General features: G+C 38.0%; 1 protein-coding gene across 3 annotated transcripts in view; it reads left to right on the top strand.

The window, feature by feature from the left end:
- The window catches only part of Gria3 (glutamate ionotropic receptor AMPA type subunit 3), a 269,270-nt gene that overhangs the window by 222,349 nt on the left and 22,793 nt on the right, over positions 1-24,128 (top strand). For 2 of the 3 annotated variants that reach the window (XM_048797096.1, XM_048797097.1), the window contains one exon: positions 21,138-21,385. In XM_048797096.1, coding sequence (XP_048653053.1) covers positions 21,138-21,385 — 248 coding nt within the window. Of the gene's footprint in view, positions 1-21,137; positions 21,386-21,945; positions 22,061-24,128 lie in introns of all 3 variants that reach the window. The other variant, XR_007344989.1, reaches the window with a different exon arrangement.

Here is a 24,128-nt window from a genome sequence, read left to right as displayed (position 1 = left end):
CCTATGCAAAGGATGTAGGAAAGAGGCTGGATGCTTGACTTGTGGCACAGAAAAAAAAGGCTGAGGAGAAGTAGGTGGGGCCTATCTGGCAGGAAGTATCTTGAGAGTGAGCTTACTGAGTTGGAGCCACCTCCTCCAGTGTTTTTGTCAGGGAGGGACAGAAAGGAAAAATCTTTCTTCTTATCAACAAGGACCAATGGAATATGACTGTTTGAGGGGCTAGGTTCTAAGTTTGGGCTGGCATTATCACATTAATGCTTTTTGAAAGCTGTAGGGAGCCCCAAGTGCTGGTCTCTAGAGAAGCTCAAGTAATGGTATCTGTCTGGAATACGTAGACAACAAAGTTTGTGAAAACTATAAGAGGGAAAACAAAATGAAACAGCAGGTGAATCATACCCAGAAACCTCAAAATGTTTGTAATTTTAACCTACCTTTTTCTCCTATGATCCAGATAACACCTTCCCTTTTCTATTGCTCGTTTACTGGATGAGTCTTAGTCAAACAGGACTGTTGTATTTATGAACCCCGAAGGAAGCCCCATGATTCCAACTTCCCATCCTAGATGAGTCATGTCCAAGCATAGGTTATTTATCAGTGAAGATTTTCAATTGGGATAACCTAAGTAATGGCTGTAGATAAGAGGAATTTCTTCGGCAAAAAATGGGACACATATTGAATATAGACCAGCAGCATGGAAAGTTCTAACCATGGCAAAGAAACTCTGTCCTACTTTTCTTTAGCTCATCCTTTCCCTTCTCTTTCATTCCTTTATCTGCTGGGTCTTGGGTGGCCAGGACTGTTATATTAGCATTTTTTCAGAGGCTTCAGGGAACCCCTTACCTCAACTATCCCTACCTAGAAGAACTTAAGTGAATATCCATAGATGCTAATCAACATGTGAAAATAAAACCATTGAGGCTGCAATGAAGTCAGGGCACATGAAATTTTATAAAAAGGAGAAGATAGATCAGTTGCTTAGAAACACCAGCCAACATGAAGAAGCTAGCCTACCACCACTTCCCCTAACTCTTTCCCCATCTAACATGCAGAGTCTCAAGTGGTCAGGTTTTCTGAGATGGTGTTTTTACAAAGGATAAAGGAAGTCCCATGTTTGAAAGTTCCCCACTCTAGAGGACAATAGGTGGATATAAAGAGCTGGGCTTTACCTGGGGAAGCTCATGTATTAAAGTATGAGTCAGAGGACTAGGGCTATAGCTCAGAGGCAGAGCCCTTGCTTAGCATGTGTGAGGCACTGGGTTCGATCCTTAGCACTGCATAAAAATCAACAAAAGGCATGCTGTCCTTCTACAGCTACAATAAACTTAAAAATATGAGTTGGAGTTTTGGGCAAAAGAAATCTCTTGGAAAATGAAAAGGGACAGAATGAGCAATTACACCAAGAGTTTTAAACTCTTAGCCATTAACCAAAAATCTCTCCTACTGACATGTTATCCCCCTTCTGTCTTTGTCTTTTTACGTACCTTTTATGATGAGGCAGCTCTACTGTGTTACTGTTTCAGAGAGCCTCAGGACTCAAAGTTCCCAACTTAGTGGGCTATATCTGGGTAGACATGAAGCTGGTCGCCAGGAAGAGCTCAAAATTCAGAGAATGTAAATGCTATCAGAAAGAGGAACAGAAAGGGGAGATACTGGGGAATGATATTGACTGAATTACTTTGTTATGTTCATGCATAAATTGTAACAATTCGACTATTTGTCATTATACATAATTATATTATGTATAATTATAATGCACCAATAAAAATATGGGGGAGGCAGATTTTAAAACTGGTACAGAAGAAAAAGATGAACTAGAACTCTGGAATTTCTTTCCCTTTAGCCAGAGACACTTCTGTAACATTCTACTCCATATTTCTTACTCCCTTTTCCTTTATGTATTTGACCTGTTGGGTCTGGACATTGGGCAGCCAGTGCAGCTGAATTCATTTCTTAAAGGCACTAAGGAGAACATGGATTCAACCTTCACCACATAGAAAATTTGTGGGTGGACAGCCTCAAGTGCCCATGTGGCAGGATAAAGTTTCCTGGGAGCAAGCAAAAGTAATTGGTGAGGAGAATATGGGCTGGACCCTGTCAATCCAGTATCCCTATGAAGGAGCATCAGTGAGGGTGCATCTTTCTGAAAAACCGTGGTATGATGGGTAGCAACGAAACTGAAATCCTGGCTCTTAGGCCTTAAAGGAAGGAATGAGATTCCTGTGGTTTTTCCTCCATCCCTTTCATTGCCATCCATTGCCATTTTAACATTGTATGGTTGTTAGGTAAACAGAAGAGCGATTATCAAAGACACCTATCCAAGGAATGAACATGAGGTGTCTTGAATATGGGCAGCAGGGTAGTGGCAGGAGCATTACAATGCTCAAGCAGGAGAGAAATGTTTTCCAGCCCAGAGACCAGATTACCCAGCCTAGATTGTAATATGGTCTGCAAAACATACCATGTTGCAAAATGATATATTTTGCATATCTGTTTGATTGTACTATCTTCATACATAACCAGTGAACAAGAACAGTTCATCAATTTTATAATCAATGCAGCCTTCGCTGATTAAGGAGTAAGCTGTGGACATTGCTATGATTCATATTGGGTGAAGTTGGAACTGTTAACAAGGTGGATAAATATATTGCTCATATCTATGATGAACACTTAACAGGACCCTTTCCTTCTTTCTAACATGCTTTGCAGTGTCTTCATCTCCCATGCAAAAGTTTGGCTCCCAACTATTGCAAAAAAGTGACCTCTCCCTTTCCCCTTGATAGAGAGTCATTTTTCTATCTTTTATGGAGATGAGATCAGTTTTTGTAAGGCTGGATCCAATTTTTTTTTTCATTGTATTCCACTGGGACCCTTGCTGTTAACATGGATACCTCTTTCTGCCCTTGGCACTTTGGGGATGCCTCACAGCAGACATTGTATCAGGACCTCCCACCTTGATTTGCTTTGTACTGATATTTTTTGTCTTCCCAGGCAATCTCTGAGCTTGCCCTTCTGCCAGCCCAAAGATTAACAAAAACTACTTTAAAATATTTGTTATCTTTCAAGCTTTCCTTTCTTTTCTTCCAAAATCTCTGGGTATCCAACACAGCTGGACCCTACCTTAAGTAATCCATATATCAGAAAATTCACAAGTGATAAAAGCAATTAATAGTAATTACTCAGATTAGAAACATATTCTTCCCTGGAAAACAGAAATCCCTTAGTGCATTTTGATGTTTACAGATCATTACTTGTCAGAGAAACCTAGGAGGAGGATTTTCTGAAATAAACATAAACTAGTCCATGCATTGATGGAATAAAATTTGATTTTCAAAAATGAATCTAATTTATGACATGGCTTTCTCTAGGAAGTCATCTGTTACATAATTTAAGGCAAAGTCTCATCTAGGCAAAGCAGTGCAAAACCGCACAAACCAGGGAAAGGAAAGTTCAAAGATGTTTGAAACTTACTTCCTGTGATTGAGCCAATCTGAATAGGTAAGGTTACATCATTCCAGCAGTCTGATAGTTAATTTTGGAGTCTACTTTACACATACTGATCACTTTTTCAATGTTTTTGGATCTACATCTTCCTAATGCTATACTATATATGCAGCAGGTGCCATGTTGCTAAGACTGAAACAATGAGAAACTTAAAAGTTTTCATTCCTTGATTTTGTTCAGATTTGTAAACTTAATGTTGCATTAATAGTCTATTTTGCATATCTGTTTGATTGTACTATCTTAAAGATTCATTTAAACCTGGGGAGGACAGCATGACTCCTACCTGCTTCTCATTAATAACATACTTTTCAGCAGGTAGATAATGAATGACTTGGATATAAATCAGAAGAAATGCAGATTACCACTAGGTGCAGTAGGGGGGAGGAAATCCATTTTCTCCACAACACTGACAAGCAATTTTGAGGCTGAATGTAGAGAAATCAAGTCTGAAAGAGAGATGACTATATAGAAGGCTCCTAATTAAATATTCTGTTGTCTTTACATGTCAGACTGTGCAGAAAAAAATCATCCTAATGGAAATTAAATTTTCTAAGTGGCTTTAAAAATCTTTGGTTAATAGAAACAAGTCATCTAATTATGGAGAAGGAAACCAGATAACTGTTGGCCACAGCTTATCCTAATAGCAGTGACAGGTCTGCATAAACATACTTTAGTTTGTTGCTACTGTTAGTAGCACCCTTGGTGGGTTTGGGGTATGGGAGATAGTGGAGAGTTAGCACTTCAGCTGACAAAGGTTTACCACTGGTTGATCAGAGTTAGAATAGAAGGCAAGCAGGAGAGTCTTAAAAGAAAAATACATAAAAGTATTATTAGCCCACTCGAATTTTCTGGAAAATGAGAGAAAATAACATTCTTGCTCAAGATATAGAGGGTCTGTTTTTCAAATTACTATATTTCTTTGGTGATAGGTTACTGGCACAGAAATAAGGACTTAAGGGAAATGCATTTCAAACCAATGATTGCTAATAAATTATCCTACCAGCCACAGGTAGGATAATTTCACAGGCACTAGAAAATGCATGAAATTTGCAAAGGCAACTCAGGCTTTCAATTTCCTTTTTTTATTCTAAGTTCTTTAGGATTCAACATGGCTTCCTACTACAGTTTGATTATTGATCTTTACCAAATATAAGTGAAAACTGTATCTACTGGAACTTAAGTCAAATGAAATAATGTTGTAATTAGGCTTACTTTGGAGGGTTTTCAGACTTTGGTTTTATTTCTGTTCAATAGTGGTAGTGAATATACAGGCCTGAACATAAAAAAAAAAAAAAAAACAGTTTGTTAGTTGCTTCTTTGGGGAAAAGAAATTCTGCTTCAGCTCATGAGTCTTTTTTTTTCTTATTTTTTTAAAGATATACATGACAGTGAAGTATATTCTATTCCTTTTTTAACTTTATTTTGTTTTATATTAGGATTTGACTAGCAAATCTATAATTTGGCAGCATTTGTTTTAGTTTGGGCTCTTGGTATACGTTGGGTCAATTCTCTAGTTACTATATAACAGCAATCAAGTCAAATGACTATAACATTAAACCTGCCTAATTCCCAAAGTTTTACCTCCATAGGAAATGTTGGTCCTCTACTCCCTTTGGTGACTCAGATAAGGCAAATATACAGTTGTGACCTTAACGTAACTATAACACAGTTTAAAAGTGCTAGGCAAAGGCATTTGTGAGTACTTGACAAAGTTATTTAGAATTCTTAGAAGAAAGCATCTCTAGAGATTCTACCACTTTCAATTTTGATTATACTAAATTCTTCAACCCATATATCAGAGCAGATACAGGAAAGAACCAGTTAAAAAAAAAATGGGGAAATTGTGAGTTATCACCTGGCTGCTCACTCCTGTTGGAATTCTTCCCTTGGGAAGAAAAGGTGGAGAGAGATGACCCAAACAACTTAATGTAGGAATTTATGAAACCAAGAAAAGAAAATCAAGCTGGTCACAACTTAAAGTATCATTCTGTATTTTTTTTCACAAATATTTTCTTGTATAATGATCCACTCTTTTGAAAGAAATTGTTTTTTGGACAGGAATAACAAGAATATTTTTTCATGGCATTCTTAGATCCAGGAGGTCATTTATTTTCAATTTACACAAATAGGATAAATTTAAAGGAAACAGTCCCTGCATGTGTCTAAGGAATTTTTGCCCAGGAAAATAATACAGTTTACCTTTCTCTGGAGAGGCCTTCCATAAACACAAGCTGGGAAAGCTAGCCCAGAGCTACAGATTACCTCTGAATAAAATAGGAGTTATGTCCCTAGCTCCCCTGTTCCTCAGCCTAGGCTATAGCAAGCCCCCCAATTGGTGCAGGCAAGACTTCCATTTGATGCACTCATCACCTCCATCATCAGAGTAAATCAGACAAAGTAGTTCTTGTTGTCCTTTTACTGCCTTTTAACACCTCTGTTTTTCCTTTACTTAAACTATGAGATCTGTGCTATTCAAGAGGATACCCACTAGCTATATGTAACTACTTAAATTAAAATTACATTTGAAATCCAGTTCTTCAGTAGCACTAACCACATTTCAAATGCTTAACAGACATGTGTGGCTACAAATTAGCATATCAGCACAGCTAAAGAACATTTCATAAAGTCCCATTGGATGACCCTTCTATCATCTCTTTTAGCTTCTTGAGCATAATGACCACATCTGACACATCTTCATTCCCCACAGACTCTACCATAGTGCCTGATACAACTATTGAATAGAGGAGAAATTTAGGGTTGTCATGAGCTAAACTAAATTTATTTCATCTGAAGGCAGAAACTATTACTGTCCACATTTTTCAAATGAGGAAACTGAGGCTCAGATTTGCCCAAAATCACAGAGCTAATAAGTACAAAAATCAGGTGTTTATAACCTCAGGACCTGTTCTATACACCAAAAGAAGACATCACATAACTGCAAATTTTATCTTGGACAGGCAGGCCCCTCCCAGAGCATTGGTGACTAAGTGGTTTCTCCACAGCACTCGCATTGGCCAAAGCAAAATAAAGACAGTATGGAATCAGGGTTTGAGCATGAAGAATGTTGATTTCTATTTATGTGTGACTATCAGATTAAGTGGCTATTTGACTACTCCCCTGTAAATGAACTAACAGCAAAATAGTTGTTTTATCTGCCATTTTGCCACTGCCTTGACCCAAATGATGAAGATTAGTGAAACCAAATCATTTTGTGAAGTCACCCTCACTTGCTATACTTACCAGAAGGTTCTGTAACTTAAGCCTCCATGCAGCAGAACTTGTGCCAGGACACGCAAATGCCAGAAAATCAATTTTCCTGCAGCTTTCACAGTCAGTGTGTTTGCCAGACAAAACCCCAGCCAGCCACTTTTTTTAATCAGCGTAGCGCCTTTAGAAATAATACTTACCACACCACTTCTAACACAGCAAGGAGGAAAAGACTTATATCTAAGCCCAACTGTTCAAAATGGAGAGCCACAGGAGAAGGTGAAGTGTGAATATATTGAAATTGAACATTTTAGTGGCCCCATTTAGCCTTATAAGGTGTTCTCTGCCAAGTATCTAGTGAGTTAGCCTTGATTCAAGTCTGTGCCTCCAAAATACTGACAGCACTTACCCTGACACCATTCTTCCTGCCATCCACATATGCATATGTCTTCATGTGCCCCTGACTTATCAGGGTGGCACTCCATCTTGTCCTCCCTCCCTAAAATCTATCTTGATTCCCCCCAGATCTTCTGGCACAAATTCTCAAATAAACTACATCATACAAAGGTGATGTATATGGGTTGTGTTAGCTTCCTATTTGCCATGAGAGCATAATCTAATTCGTTAAGGACTTACTACGGGCACTGTGCTGGGGCTTTGTATGAATTATCTCATTTAATATTCTGTCTTCATTGCTCAGACAATTATTAGAGACCTAGAGAAATTGAAGTAACTTGTCCAAACAGAAGGCATTATCTCTAATGGTAGGATTTAGGGCCCTATAACAGGCTACTGGGTCATTTTACTGATGAATTTTACCTCAGAGAATGTTGTATAGTCTTCAAATTGAACCAAAGAAGAAGATTAGGCTCTGTAAAATCATGTTCAAAGACGAGTCAGAGAAATAAACCTCAACCAGTTCACACTTTAGTCAATGTAGTCCCTAGCAATTCGTCCACTGGGAGGCAGTGTGTAATATTAGGAAAAGCACAGGGTTTGGAAGCCAAATGACCTAGATTTGAATGCTAATTATGTCACCTTATCTATGCAACCTTGGAGTTACTACTTTTCTTCTCTAAGCTTTGGAAGGAAAGAGAGGGAGTGAAGATAGACTTTGGTGTCAAATGATCCAGGTTTAAATTGCAACTATTCATTCAGTTAATATTTGTTGAATATAGGCTATGTGACAGCCACTGTGTAAACAGCTCAAAACAAAGTCCTTTTGCTCATTATGGTGAGAAAAAAAATATGTATATACCATGCTTTGTTTAGTGTTAAGTGAAAAGGAGAAAAATCAGGTTAAGAGACAAAATATTGGGGATGCTGTTTCATCTCAGCTGATTGAAGAAAGTCTTTCTGATATCTGAATGAAGTGAGGGAGCAGGACATGCAGTCATGGAGTAGTATATGGTAGGCAGAAAAGCACTTCAGACAGAAGAGCCCAAGCAAAGTCCCTGACATGGAAATGAGCTTGGCTGGTTTGAAGAAAACTTCTCATACAGTTTGAGAGAAGTGAAAGAAGAAAAGAATGTTATGAAATAAGGACTGCAAAGACAATAAGCCAGAACTTATTGGGCTGGGCTTTCTAAGTCTTAATAAAGATTTTAGGGGCTGGGGTTGTGGGTCAGCAGTAGAGCGCTCACCTGGCATGTGCAAGTCCCTGGGTTTGATTCTCAGCACCACATGAAAATAAATAAATAAATAAATAAATAAATAAATAAAGATTTAGGTTTCATTCAATTTGATAGGAAGTCATTTAGAGGACTTTGAACAGAGGAATGACATAATCTAATATACGTGCAAAATGATCACTCAGACATCCATGTGAATAGAAAATTTGAAGAGCAGGGAAACTGCTTAAGAATTGATCAAAATATTGCAGGTGACCAATGGTTGGTTTGGATTAGGGTGAAGGTGGTTGCATTTTGAATATATTTTGAAGACTGAGCTGGCAGGTTGTGCAATATGAGGCAAAGAAAAAAGTTAAGGATGAGTTAAGATTTGGGCCCAAGCAACTAGACAAATTGGATGGTGGAGCCATTTTTTTGCTGTACAACATTGGCAAGAGTAGCCAGCATGGATAGGAGGAATCAGGAGTTCTATTTTTTCCATGCAAAGTTGGAGATGCCTATGAGATCTTCAAGTAGAGATTTCAGGTGGGCAGTTGGATAAATGAGCCTTAAGTTTAGTGATGTCAGGGCTGGATATTTAACCAGCTGTGTCATCTTGAACAAGTAAATTAACTTCTATAAGTCTTAATTACCTCCTCAAGAAAACAGGGATAATATGGGTTTCACAAGATCATCTGTTTTTTAAAACTGGGGATCAAACCTGGGGGAGGGGGCTCAACCCCTGAGCCACATACCCAGACCGTTTTATATATTTTAAGACAGGGTCTTGCTAAGTTGCTTAGTGCCTCACTAAGTTGCAGAGGCTGGTCCTGAGCCACTGGGATTACAGGTGTGCACCACCATGCCTAGCACAAGATCATCTTAAGCAATACTTATACATTGTGTGAAGCACCATTCCTGGTGTGTGTCAGTGCTCAATAAATTGTAGCCTTCTAATTGTCAGTATTCATTGCAATAACTGGAAGTGAGTTATTGCTATTGTAGGATCATCCTTAATTGTTCTAAATTCAGATCACAGAGTAGAATCACCTAAGAAGCATTGCTTTTAAATGTTGGCCCCACCTTGGGCCAATTAAATTAGAATCACTGGAGAAGTCATCAATAGTTTCCCAGGGATATATCACCAACAGATAGAGAACATATGAGCTGGCTTTAACAGAACTTTTCATCCTTTTAATTCCTTTCAAGTACATAACACTCCTTAAAACATTAAGTAGAAAATTTGGGCTCTTCTGGATATCCTAAGTAAATCCTTTATTTTCTTTATTGCTTTTTTCCCCTCAATATGAAAATAATTCTCTCTCTGGGAACCTGGAAGAAATGGCCACTGTGGAAACAAAATATTGCAATTCCAGGATAGATTATTCTAACAGTATACCATTTTTTTTCCTTTCACTTCTTAAGATGCACATTGTCAGATTTGGTGTCTGCACTACAATTAATTGATTCAAGAATAACAAGAGTATTGAACATATCTTTTGAATATTTTACTTATAGAAAGTAAAAATACAGTTGGTCAGGGGTGATAGGTTCTGAATTGCAGAAGATAAAATTTTATTGAGAGAAATGACCCTGGAGTGTTCAATAGTGATAGCAGGCCTAGAGGCAATGTATGGCTTGGGAAACAGGAAATTTAGGCTTTGCTCTATTTAGTAGTAAAAAGGTATGGCAGGCACACTTTCTCTGTGGCCCATTCTTTATTTGGAAAACAGAGTCTACAGTCTCAACATGAAGGCACATAGTCAGCAAAGTCAGCTTTTCAATATATACACACACACACACCTTATTTACCCAGTTGATATATCCACCATTAAGCTATCATTCCGTTGGGTGTTCTGTTTGTTTGTTTGCTATAATGCAAGTTCTCCTTTTAGGAGAATCACACTTTATTGTCTATCATTTATACCTCAGTATAAACATTTATCATCTTTTTCTGATATCAGGGTGGGGTGGGGAAGGACATATTGTGCCTAGTAAGGAACATGGGGAAAGGAGGGGTAAAGATGGCACCACTCAGGAGAGGGAGTGAAAATTGAGGAGTATCTGCAATAATAAAAGTTGACTCACAGGCTGGGGTTGTGGCTCAGTGGTAGAGCCCTTGCCTGGCACATGTGAGGCACTAGGTTTGATCCTCAGCACCACATAAAAATAAACAAATAATATAAAGGTATTGTGTCCATCTACAACTAAAAAAATATATTTTTAAAAAAGTTGAGTCACAGTCTTACTTGATAAAAATCCTCATAGTCCATTATTACATATTTTCATTCTCAAAATAAGGAGGAAAATATAACTTGTCAATTTCTGGTTTTAAAAGTGGGATTTATATGTTCATTAAGAGCAAGATACCTTTGTCCTCAAGCTCACATTTCAGGGTAGGAATACTAACAATAAAATGCCCTTTGAAGTTAGGCATCATTTCAAGCAGAATTTGGGTGGACCCAAGCCCAGTCCTACTATATGACTGATAATCATTCAATAGCCTATCTGGGGAAAATGTAGTGTATTGTAGTAGTTAAGAACACAAACTGAAGCCTACATGGGTTCCCAGCTCCCCATGTACCAGCTATGTGGCCTTGGCAATTTACTTAACTTCTCCGTGCCTAAGTTTCTGCATTTTAAAAATAGGGTAACAAAATAATCTATTCCTTAGAGTTGTTATGAGGATTATATGAATTGGCACATGTAAAACACATAAAGTAGAGCCTGGTACAAAGTATGTGCTCAATTAAATGCTAGTTCATGAATGTTTTCCCCACTCAATGATATCTCCATTAGCAGGGTTTCTCAACCTTACCACTATTGACATCTGAGACCAGATAATTCTTGGTTTTAGGGACTGTGCTGTGCATTGTAGGATTTTTAATAGTGTCCCTAGCTTATACTCATTAGATACCAGTAGTGCTCCACTTTACAGTTTATGACAATTTTAAAAATCCCAGCAGCTCAGGAGGCTGAGGCAGGAGGATTGCAAAAGAGAGGTGCTAAGCAACTTACTGAAACCCTGTCTCTAAATTTTAAAAAAAAAGAAATACAAAATAGGGCTGCAAATGTGGCTCAGTGGTAGAGTGCCCCTGAGTTCAGTCCCTGGTACCAAAAAAAAGTCTCTAAATGTTGCTGAATATTTCCTGGGAGACAAAATTATTTCTGATTGGGAGGCACAGAAGTAAAGGATACTATGTTCCTTCCTCTATTCCCTACCCCACAAAATAGGGCAACAGAACCTTAGAAACATTTTCATCAAGAGTTTGTTGACTCTGGATTTCAAAGTCTCTCAGCCACTAACATTACTTTCAACCCATTAAAATATGCTTAGTCTCACTTGGCAAGAAAGGCAGAAGATGAATTAGAATAACAACTGAATTTGCATGCCAGGAAGGGACCCTAGAAAGGTCACTGGAAACATAGCTAAGTTGTCATCTATAACTTTAGAAAGGAGACATTTGAAATAGCACTCCTTGAGGTAGAGGGAAACCTGTCCTCGGAATTTAGAATACAGTTTGAAAATGTTAGACAAAGGCATTTGGAGTGAGTACTTGACATTTTAGGACAACTCTCAAGGTCTAGGCAAAAGTGACCTCCAGCTCCAAAACTAAAGTTATCTAAGAGCCCAGCCCCCAAAATAAGTCAGACAGGATCATAATATACCAATAGAAAAGTTAAGAATAGAAATCAGCATTTCTTTCCCTTCTTCCCTGTTTTCACCAAAACACAGTCACAAGACAGTCGCTGATTGAAGCCAACGGAAACTGACAAGCCATACTTGTCTGAATTCTGAATGTTTTTAAAATGTGCAAACCTCAGTGAAGGAAAGACAATGAAATCAGGGTTTCAATCATACTTTGGAAATGAAATCATTTCCTGTGTGCCTTGTTCCAAATCAAAATGGAAACCATTTCCTTTGCTTTGGGAGGAAATGTAAAATCCTATGATTCCAGTTTGCAAATGCACTTCATCAGAGCTACTGATTTCTTCAAAGCACTTATGGAAAAAAATAAACATGTATCAGATGCATTTAGCAAGCCAGATGTGCTCTTCCTCTTCTGCCTCAAATTGCTCTGACCCCTCATGTAGTGAACTATGGACACTAGGGGACTGTTACAGTAAGTGACAAGAACATTGACTAATTCCAGTGTCTTAGTGGGAGGGAACTGGTATTAATTTACAATTTATCCCAATTCTAAAACAAAAGCTTGGACAAAAAGTAAACGATGTTTTTGAAGGTGAGCTGTTCTTTTTTATCAAAAACAATATTGTGAGTGTTACAGCAAAGGAGGCTGGGGTTGTTGGGAAAAATCTGTCTGTAACCTTCAATTCAGCAGACTTGAGAGGTGTCTCAGCATTGTTCCTCATTAGCTGTGTGACCTGGGGCAAGTTATTGAGTCAGCGGCAAATCCTCAAATTTCTACATAGGAGATCCTTCAAGGTGACATTGTGGTTGAGACTTAACTGGCAACTCCTCACCAGCAAGCACACAGTTTTTCCCAGACTTGTCTATTGGTAGTGATTTCGGGTAGATGGATAGAAATGAGCAAATGGGCAAAAGCCTACTTGGACACCTCTGGTTGTTGACTCTGTTTTAGTCAGCTTTTTTACTGCTGCGACTGAAAGATCTGAGCAGAACAATTGTAGGGGAGAAAAAGTTTATTTGGGGACTCACGGTTTCAGTGTCTCAATCCATAGACAGCAGGCTCTATTCCTCAGGTCTCAAAGTGAGGCAGGATGTCATGGAGGAAGAGTGTGGCAGAGGGAAGCAGGTCACATGATGATCAGGAAACAGAGAGACATTGCTGCTTGTCAGATAAATATATACTCCAAAGCCATGCCCCCAATGAACCACTTCCTCCAGCCACACCTGCCTCCACTTTCTTCCTAGTCAGGGATTAATTAACTGATTATGTTAAGGGTATAACCCAATAATTTATCCTCCAAACCTTGCATTGTCTCACACATGAGCTTTTGGGGGACACCACATCTAAACCATAACACTCTCTCTTACCCTGAATTCCCTCAATCATAAAACATGAATTCAACCTATTTATTCATTAAACAAATATTTACTGAGCATTACTGGGCTCAGACACTATACTATTCTTGGTGCTGAGGGTTAAGCAATGAACAAACAAGTAGCTGCTGGACCGACCTCACAGGGCTACTGTAGGGGTTCAGTGATGGCATGTGTAAAATTACCTTGCTAACCAGAAACAGATATTTTACATTTGCAAATAGAATTTTACACCTTGCAATCAGAAAGTTTAATGGTATTCAACTATCTCCTGCTTTTAGTTTGACAAATGTGAGACCTCTGTGAGTAAAGAAGAGGAATATCTGAAAAGTTGTATCATAGGCAACATTCATGGGTCTAAACCAAGTATTTGAAATTCCCATTGTCAGGGTCACAAACTTAAAAAATTTCTGTAGAACTGAGATTTATGACTTTGCTAAAGAACTTAAGAGTAGGTCTACCCCATCCACAACTTTAAACTCCTAGTCTCCTACTTTCCCACCTGACTAGGACACACAAGCACAGATATTTAAAAAGGCAAAGAATACGGGGTAGAATAGGGCAAGTTAGGAACTCTCTAGAACAGCTGCATCATCAGCTTCCTTTCCTTCTAGTGGCTTGCCCTCTAAGGATCACCTGTCCATATCCTGGTATTTGATAAATTCTGTGAGGCAACATTTGCTCCTAAATGTCCAAAGGTAATAGGAGTTCTGTTAGTGCTCAGTTCAGGCACACTGACACCCAAAGCCACCCTTTGGAATTTGTACCAGCTAGCAATGACATCTGAGCCTTTATTAAAAGGCAGGAGGAGCTAAATGATTAAGAAGAAAAAACATGCTATAGTTTAAAATTATAGTATGATTATAACTCAAGGTATGGTCTAGAGAAGAAGTTGACTAAATTGTCAAGCAATAAGTAGTCCATAATAAAGTTAGGCAAGGCAAAAGGAGAGAGGTAAAGTCATTTCTCTTTGGACCTTTTACCATATTTCCTTCTCCTAGTGTCCTATACACAGAACTGTACTTCTCCAGCTCCTAAAAGCCCCTTTTACAATGCCAAGAGATCCATTCTTCTTCTGGAGACACAAATCCCCTGTTCAAATAAAACAATCCCTTGTTCTGTGGCAACAGAAGCCCTTGTAATATCAGTGAACATCTCCATGAGGACCAAGACTGCTGATGCCAAAAAAGGGGTACAGGATGTATGACCGAGGGAGGCAGACAATGCAATAGGGAGAGTGGGATGGAGGCTGAGCACCCCAAAGTCAATTCTATCCTCTCTTTGGTGTATATGTACAAGGTAGTAATGGAAATGGACTATACAGGCATAGTTGGCCAAATAAATAAATAAAGCTCTGTCCTCTTTAGGACACTGGGATACAAAGAGCCTAAAGCCATCTTCCCCTGACCTTGCCTTCATTCTGTTCTCTCAAACTATTCATTCAGAACACATCAAACATGTTTGGGTCATAGATATGTCACAAACACCAATACTGCTCTCTTTGCAAATAATGCAATCCTTTGCACTCTAACAGTAAATTAATACCATAAAAGGAATTTGTTTATGCTATGCTTCTGTTGATAATTATGCTTCCAGTTTATCAGTCTCTTTTGTTAATTCAGTTAATTCTGGACTATCAACTTTTGGAAAAGCATTGAAGGGGAAAATTATGTTCATGTCCAAATCATGAGAAGAGATGGTTCTGTTGTCCTTTGTGTTAATGCCAGTACATCAGGCATATTTGTGATTAAGGCTGAGGGGACATTTTAGAAGGGACTTTGAAAAATTAAAAAGCATCTAGAAGAGTATGACCAGAAAAGGGGAGTTGACTAGAATTCATGTCATACAAGCAAAAGTGAAGGCCCTTAAAATGTTTAGCCTGTAAGAGAGGCAATTAACAGGTGACACTGTAATGGTCATTGTGGTAACAGATTTCAGGCTGTACATTGTATGGAAAAGAGAGCATATTATTCTGAGTCACTAAAGAATGAAGAATTAGAACTAGCAATGGCACTTAAATTTTAATATTCATTCATTCCACAGACACATACTGAGAATTTACTACATGCCAGGCATTATGCTAGATACTTGGCATGCAGAGACAAAAAAGACATGCTCCATACTCTGAAAATCTCAGATTTGCCTGGGAGCACCATTAGTAAGCAATAAAATTGGTGCTACATATAACAGAAAAATGGAAGCAGAAAGTGGCAACTGATTGGATAGAAGACACTTTCATTAAGAATGTCAGCCTAATAAAAAGAACTTTCTATCAACTTGAATTACCCCCATGGAATTAGGTACCTCCTAAACTTCTGTGAGCTAGAGTACCTCACCACTAGAGTCATTAGAACTAAGAAGCTATTGCTTCACTGGGTGAGAGGCTGAACAAGATAGATTTGAAGGTAACTTCTAGCCCTGATATTGTATTATTCTATATACTCCAACTGGATGTTCTACTGACCAAGTGGATATTCTGTTTTAACTCATAAGAAAACAGAAAATTTTATTCATCAGATTTCCCCAGAAATAGTGATCTGGTTAATGAGGATTTTAATGTAGAAACTCAAAAAAAAACTATAAAACATAAATTTAAAAAGGAAAATTTGCTATTTTACCCATTTCCCCCCACCAACAAAATTTGAAAAATGCAAAATCCAATGATAACAATTTTTGTTAACAGTAGACCATGGGAATTCTTCAAGAATACGTCTGGAGACCCAAATATACCATTAAAATTTAACATATGATAGCCCTCATAAAAGGAAATCATTCCATAAATATGGGATAAAACTAATTTACAATGCTATTAAAATAAATTCTGCCATTAAAATGAATTATACTTCCTTTACAATAAAATACACAATGTTTTTATACATTATGTTAAATACATATGCAAATACATATGTATGTTCAATACATTATGCAAAATACACGTTTTTCACCACTTCCTGTGTTTCAGGTACTGTTCTAAGAATGTATTTCTCCCAATAAATTAAATTTCTCTCAATAAATCTTTGAATAGACATTGTTTTATAAAAAAAAAATTCATTCCATTTTGTAAATGAGGTAATCAAGGCATATAGAGGTTAGATAATTTATGGACCTAGCAAGAGGGATTCAACCCCAAGTAATCTGACTCTGCACCCTTAACCACAGCACTATGACTTTACCTTGTACTTACACTGGTCTACAGAGGAATACTTTCAGCACTAGAGAGTCACTATTTGCACGATGACTAGAAACAACCAACACCATTGCATTGCAAAGAGATAATGAGTGTTGGACCAAGTGACTTACTCAGCACTTGCTTCCATGCACCAGACTAAGAGGGCCTAAGATTCAAATTTTCACCACTACAAAAAGAAAAATTTCTCTATATTTTTAAGTTTCTTGATTCATTACAAATAGTTGGAATTACAACTGTTGACTCCCTTAATTTTATCTTCCGTTAGGGATTGATCTGTTTCTCCTTCAATCATGCATTTCTCTTTTGATTTTATTTGCTAATTATCTGTCAGTTCTATGAGAATTTCTCATAACCTCTCTGCATAACTGTGTTTGTTCCTTCTTTGACACAAAGTGGTGCTCTGTGGGATAAAAGAATAAAATCATATCAAGTTGGAGAAAAATGAACTTGTTATTACACATCCTGCTCATAATTTTCTAAATTTCTCCCAGATGATTGAACTAAGATTCAATCCCTTTTATTGCTTTTGATATTTCAGGCAAAATAAGACAGATGATAAAAAAAGAAAGAAAATTCTAGTGATTTTTTCTCCTTTATTTTGTTCTGAATGTTATACTGTCACTTAAATACTAGTTAGGAAGATAAACGTTTCAGCTTAATTTTTTTCACTTATGAGTCATTTCTTTTTCCCCTTTCTAACCTCCTTCAGAATTCAGTTATCAGCCAGGGCCCAATCATTTCTGCCACTAAGTAATTTGTCATTCACTGTGTTCATTAATATCTGCTGCATGTACACCACACACATTTAAAGTGCCCACTTTAAGCACTGTCATTTATTCTCCCAGAAATGCATCATTACCTAAAGGAATAAACCTTTTAACCTGTATCAGCAATCAAAGATCTCAAGTAAATGATGAAGTAAATGAGTCCAAATTATACTACACTTGGATCAGAATCCATGGATCCCATGCCCCTGCCTTAGAAATTTCTCTTTGGAATCAATGACCTACTTGCAAATAGTGTTAGAGACAAATTGGTCAGAAATCTCCTCATCTCCACCCCACCTTGTACTCCAGTCTTATTAAGCCAAGATGAAGAATATAATGTACCTCTCTATAAGTACACAAAAACACTGTATTATATATAATGACAAAAAAAAATACTGGAACTGATCTGAGTCCCTCAAAGGGGGATTGGGTAAATAAAGTATTGTGTATCCATAGATTGAAGTGCTATAATAACCATTACAAAGGGAATATGTTTTTCTCTAATAAAAGAATAAAGAGGTACAAGGGAATGATAAAGGATGAATTAGAATAGTAGTTCCTTTTGGTGAGTGGGGAGTATGCAACTAGGGAGGAGAAGATAAATTTCAATGAACTTCATAATGTTCAATTTCTTAAGCTTTCTGGCAGGTACACAGGAATTCTTACATTATTTTTATATTTTCTTTATGTTGGAATTATTTGCTTTTACTTCTTTGGGCAATAGACTAGGAAACTCTTGTTGAAATAAAGTCATTGACAATTTATTTCATTATGTGTCAGATGAGGAAAATTTATGGTATAAGCATAAATGTCTATGGGTGAGATTTCATTATTTGCTTATTCACACTTTGATTATTATGGTCTATAAAGGGAATAGTTATTGGTTTGGGCATCAGATGCAGGTAAAGTAGGATTTTAAAAGACGATTGCAAAGCATGCATCCTGGTTGGTTTATTGGATGACTGGACCCAATGACCTTTGGGAAAACTTCAGTTCTATAATTCTACAGTACTAGAAAGCAAGCGCTGGTAGCCATTTCTAACCAACCTTCTGATACCTTCGACCAGCAATCTGGCTGTCACACTAATCAACCCTAAGCTTTAGTTATTAAGTAAACATATCTTTAGGTGCTACTATGTATCAGGCATTTTGCTGGCTGCCAAGTGGGTACCAAGATGAATAGGGCATGAACTTTGTCTTCAGGAAATGCTCAAGTAACAAAGGAAAGGCAGATACATACACAATTCATATTAATACAATATGAGAAGTTCTATAGCAAAGGTGTGAGCAACATGCTTTGGCAGAACAACCAAGAAAGCACTTCTGTGGGAGCAGCAGAGAGTCTGGAAGGATTTCACAGAATTTGTGACATTTGCTCTGGATCTTGTAGGATGAAGAAAGCAATTCAGGCAGAAGCAAAACCATAATCAAAGGCATAAGACATGAAAGTATGTGGCTTATTTCAGTAAACAGTGAGCAGTCCAGTGTGACTGGAATACAGAAGAGCATCCAACATCCTAAGCACTCTTGAATATAATTCAGAGGAGTTTGGATATTATCCTGCAGGTATTAGGGAACTATCAGAAGATTTGTAAGAAGGAAGTAACATGAGCATATTTGCATTTTGGAAGAATCACTGGAAGATAAATTGAAGAGAGAAATTAAGCAAGGAGATTGCCAGTCAGGAGACAATAGAGTCCAGACCAAAACAAGAGATGAGAGTCTGACCAAGGGCAGGCAATGATCATGAGAACAGAAAGAAAAAGAAAAGACAGATTTTGCAGGCTTTTCTGTGCTAGAATAAGCATGGCATAATGAGAGAGCACGGGAAGAGTAAAACCAAACCTAGCTTGGATGGGCAGTGATTTGTTGGTATAATGTAGAAGGAGAGCCAGACTGTGTAAGGAAGGAAATAAGTTTGGATTGAAAGTGTTTAATCTGAAAGTGTCTATAGGTCCATTAGTTGGAGATATCTGTCAGCAAGACTTGTTTGCTCTTTCCCCAAAGCATATATTGAATCCAGTCTCTTTTTTTTCCACTTCCATTGCTCCCACCCCAGTCCAAGTCACAGACATTTTATCCCCTGGACTATTAGAACAACCTCCAAACTAATCTCCTTGCATCCACTCTGGCCCACCTTATAGTCTATTCTCCATACATCAGAGCGATCCTTTAAAACTTTATATCAGATCCTATCACACACTTCCTCAAACATCTTCCATTAGTTTCTTATCACATGTAGAATAAATCCAAACTTTTTATCATGATCTATAATAGACCCTACAATATCTGATCTCTGATTATCTTTCTAAGCTCATTTCCTACCATTCTCCCTTTGGTTCATTCAGCTTCAGACCTACTAGCTTTTTTGCTGTACTTTATGCAAACCAAGCATGTTCCTTTCTCAGTGAACAGATTCAGTGACTCATTGAGGGCCTCAGTGAGAGTCTGATTGCCATAATGCTTAATTTTCATAGTGATAGCTCTGGGTGTTCCAGCCCCCTGGAATCCTTTGGACCAGTCCAAGCAAGCCTCAAGAAAAATGCAATGCATCTGGCCAAAGTTCAGAGGAGAGCAACTAAATAACTAATCAAACAGTTGAGATATATAGGAAACCTCATAGAAGGACACTTGAAAATATGGTATAAGTTTGTGGGTTTTGCCATGCTATCTCACCTTTTGTCAAATATCATCTTAGAATTTTCCTGCAGGGTTTGCATTCCTTAAGACCTAGCTCCCAACTTAATTGGGAGTTCTGGGGTCATTGTGATTGTTCTTTCTTTAATTTTCCAGGATGAGTAACAGAACTAGAGACACATCAAACATTCAATATGTGTGTTAAAGACCATTTGAATTGCAATGAAATTTAATAGGATGAAATTCAAAATTCAAGAAGGTAAAGATGAGGGAGACTTGGTTTGATCAAAAAGCATAGTTTTGGTTTGCCCTCAACCTGAATTGAGAGAAGAACTCTATTCACTCTATAATATTTTTCACACCTCCAGTAGAGTGTTTGTCTATAACAGATGCTCAATAAATATGTGTCGTATGAATGAATGAATGACTAAACACATTAGTGCAAACTCAGGCAACATTGATAGAAAATAATGCTCCAGTAGCAAGAAGTGGGTTTTTTAAAAATTCTATTATGGTCACACACCTGGGGATACCATAGATGTGAGAGTTCTGCAAACAGCATCAGTCAGTGGAGTTTCTAATCAAAAGATGAAGAAGAGACATAATAAAAGCTTTGCAATAACTGAAGGATCACAGTGCAAAAGGATGTATAGAACTACTTCACATAGCTCTAGCAGCAGTGCTATAAGGTGGAGGTTATAGAAAAACAAAGATCAGCTAAGAATATGGAAGTGCTTTCTTGCAAAAATTGATGTCCTGTGCTGGGATGGGCTAAAATGATTTTACACTCTTCCACAACATTTTTCAGGCAAGTAAGGATTACATAGGAGATAGTGGGGTGTCATGGGGAAAGATTTCTTCATTGAGAGGAAGATTGAAATCACAAAGTGTTTTTCAAACCAGATTGTAACCAATTAGTGGGGTCATGAAATCAATTCAGTGGATCATGACCAGCATTTTTCAAAGTGAATTAGAATAGAAAATATCAGAGGACATCACACGTTGTAAGGGGGGGAAGTACTTTGAGAAACCTGTTTTAGAAAGGCATTGACATATGTCTGAAAGTGTCTGCTAGGTTGCAGTGGAACACATTTTTCTTACTGTGGACTGCAATCAAAAATGTTTGATAACTCCTGCAGTAAAGCCTCTCCCAGATTTCGTATCTGACAGTTTGAAGAACTCTTATGTCTTTGTTACAGAGATCCAAAATTGCTGTGTACGAGAAAATGTGGTCTTACATGAAATCGGCAGAGCCATCTGTGTTTACCAAAACAACAGCAGATGGGGTGGCCCGAGTGCGGAAGTCCAAGGGAAAATTCGCCTTCCTGCTGGAGTCAACCATGAATGAGTACATTGAGCAGAGAAAACCGTGCGATACAATGAAAGTTGGTGGAAATCTGGATTCCAAAGGCTATGGTGTGGCAACCCCTAAAGGCTCAGCATTAAGGTGGGTGGAATAATATAACAATATCCGTGTTGTTATAGTATTCCACCTACCCTGATGCATTTTGTTGTCATTTTCTTTCTTGTGGATTTTGAGGTAACTTTTAAAAGTTTAAAATCTACAATATTCCATGGAGTTAAATAAGACGGTAAATTATGGTTTCATCTATTTAATGCATCCATTTTTTTAATGTTCTCTCTCTGTGTTGTCCTCTCTGACTGTTTGTTGCTGTTTTAATTTTACAGTTCAACGGCTTTTTCAATTTAAATGGTAAAAGCCAAGTTATGGTGCCATATGTGACGAATGTTAATTGCATGGATGTGGTGTTCTTGTTACTTTTTTTCTCAAAGACAATTTCCCCATCCCGCACACTTCAGTTTTGAGCAAATGTTATCCTCCATGCCACCTTCCAATATTTAACCCTGTATTTGCTGTACAGACATTTTTATAGCTCCACGTTCTGTGAAATTTAGCCAATTTGTCCTCTTGTGCTCCTTTTTATACGTTAACGATTTCCTAAGCATTTGTGCATTTTCTTACAAGTTATGTTTTATCGTTTCAAGAAATGCTGTTAACCTGGCAGTATTAAAACTGAATGAGCAAGGCCTCTTGGACAAATTGAAAAACAAATGGTGGTACGACAAAGGAGAGTGCGGCAGCGGGGGCGGTGACTCCAAGGTCAGCCTCAATGTCACCACAACCGGGTACCCTTAGTGACGAGTAATCGGCAAGACTGTTATTTTATTATTGAGGAGAGAGCACAAGACTCACACATAAAGTGGAATGACCAGGTTATTCCCCTGCCTGGCAGCTTTGGGAATCAGAAAGACTTTAGGGCACTGCCCATATTTTTGATCTAACTTGGGTCCCTTCTTAAACTCCCAGACAGAGGCTCCCTGTCCACACCCCCCTCCCTCCCCTCACACACCAGGCTAGTTGCTTTATGAAGGCCATGATATGGGTTTCAATGCCCTAGGCTTTCAAGAGTCCAAGGCTTTCCTATTAGACTGTTCCCACCTGCCTCCATTTGAGTGATGTGAGAAATCAGATTCATCTACTGAAAAGTCAGGTTACAGTATTTTTTTTCCCTAGATGTGATGGTTGCACACAAGTTGGTTGATTGAGTAGGGGTGACTTCTTCAATTATGTGTATGAGTGGTGAAATGTTGTTCTCTGTATGTAATGGCCCATTTAAGCAGGCCCCACTTAACTTGAAAACCAAACAACTAGACGGATTTCAAGTTAAATGGGGTCTTTCTTTAATAGGTCATCACATATAGAGACTTTGCCAAGTTATTTTGTGTATTTAAACAAGTGCGTCGCCTGTGGTACTATTTGTGTGTGAATCCTTGATTTGGCTTCTCTTTAGCCATGTTCTTGGTTCAGGTAGGTCTAATTATTATCCAGGCTGCCACCATGAGAAAACCCATCTTACTTGGCATTCCTTTGGTTCCTAACACTCTTCGGGGCTAAAATGAATCATCCAAGCAACATGAAATAGGGGCTCACTCAGAAGTCAAGATACCAAGTCATGGAAAGACACATTGGGTAAGTACAGGAGAGGACCTGAAAACAGAATCCTCCGTGGCCCAAGGGGCATGAGAATTATATTGAAGCATGTGAGATCAGCTCTTATAACAACCAAGATACCATGGGCATCTTAAGGTGAAGAACAGTGTTTCCCAACCATAAAGCAACAGACAGGCAAGCCAAAACTTTTCTCCTTCAGAGACAATGGCTGTACCTCTGCTCCTCTCTTTCCCTCTCCATCCCTCAGGATCCAAGTGGAAAAGTTAGTTTGCCAGTCTGCAGTATAACATGGGTTTGGAAACACTGATCCAGAGTACTTGCAAAGAAATAAATTTAAAAGCAATCAACTTCAGTTTATAATCTCACCAGGCATTGAAAAGGTCTTTTACTGTAAAACCTTGATTAACGAGAACTCTCCTCACCAGTGTCCCAACTAACTGAATTGCACCCCCTCAGAACTTCACATTGATGAGAAAACCTCAGTAGTACCAAAAAAAAAAAAAGAAGACCTCAAGGAATTGATTTTTTTTAATCACTTGCCAAGAGATAACCTGTGATTAGGTCACATTCAGCTCTTTCTCCTATAACGTCTCTCCATCTGGATTGACCCTCAAACATTAAAGGCTGCTCTGAGGCAAGAAAGCGGAAACAAGCATTTTAAGAAAACATGCTATTAGCCAAGAATGAAACAAAATGAGTATTCTTATTGAAAATCCCACTCATCCCATATGGATTCCAATTAATCAAGGTTTTACTATGTGTCAAAAAATACAGTAACTTCCTGTCCTACCAACGTGAACTGATGACATTGACAATTTAGCCAAGCTTTTGGTTCATTTGATTTTTACAATGGCTAACCCGATGCCCAAAGTATTTAGCACCTTCTTCCTGGTCTTTTTCTCATGTTATTAGCAGGCCACGGAGAACTTAATTGTATCATTGAAGTGAGCTGCAGAAAGAAAATTGAGTTGGATTGGATACATTGCTCTCATGAATTCATCATTCATACTCAGCATGGTTAAAAAGGAGCCATGGACTCTATCAAGATGACTCTAAACAATCCACATGATGCCAAGTGCCCAGAAGCTTTCAAATAACCAGATGTTTGATATAATAGAAACAAAAAATCTGCACATATTTGGCTGAATTTTTACTTTTCACCATATGTTTTGGTATTGTGAAGACCCCAAAACTTTAGACCAACTATTTTCTAATT

This window comes from Marmota marmota, unplaced genomic scaffold, assembly GCF_001458135.2.
Source record: "Marmota marmota marmota unplaced genomic scaffold, marMar, whole genome shotgun sequence".
Classification (NCBI taxonomy): Eukaryota; Metazoa; Chordata; class Mammalia; order Rodentia; family Sciuridae; genus Marmota; species Marmota marmota.
The sequence above is the reverse complement of the archived record's forward strand: the minus strand, read 5'-3'. Positions and strand labels throughout refer to the sequence as shown.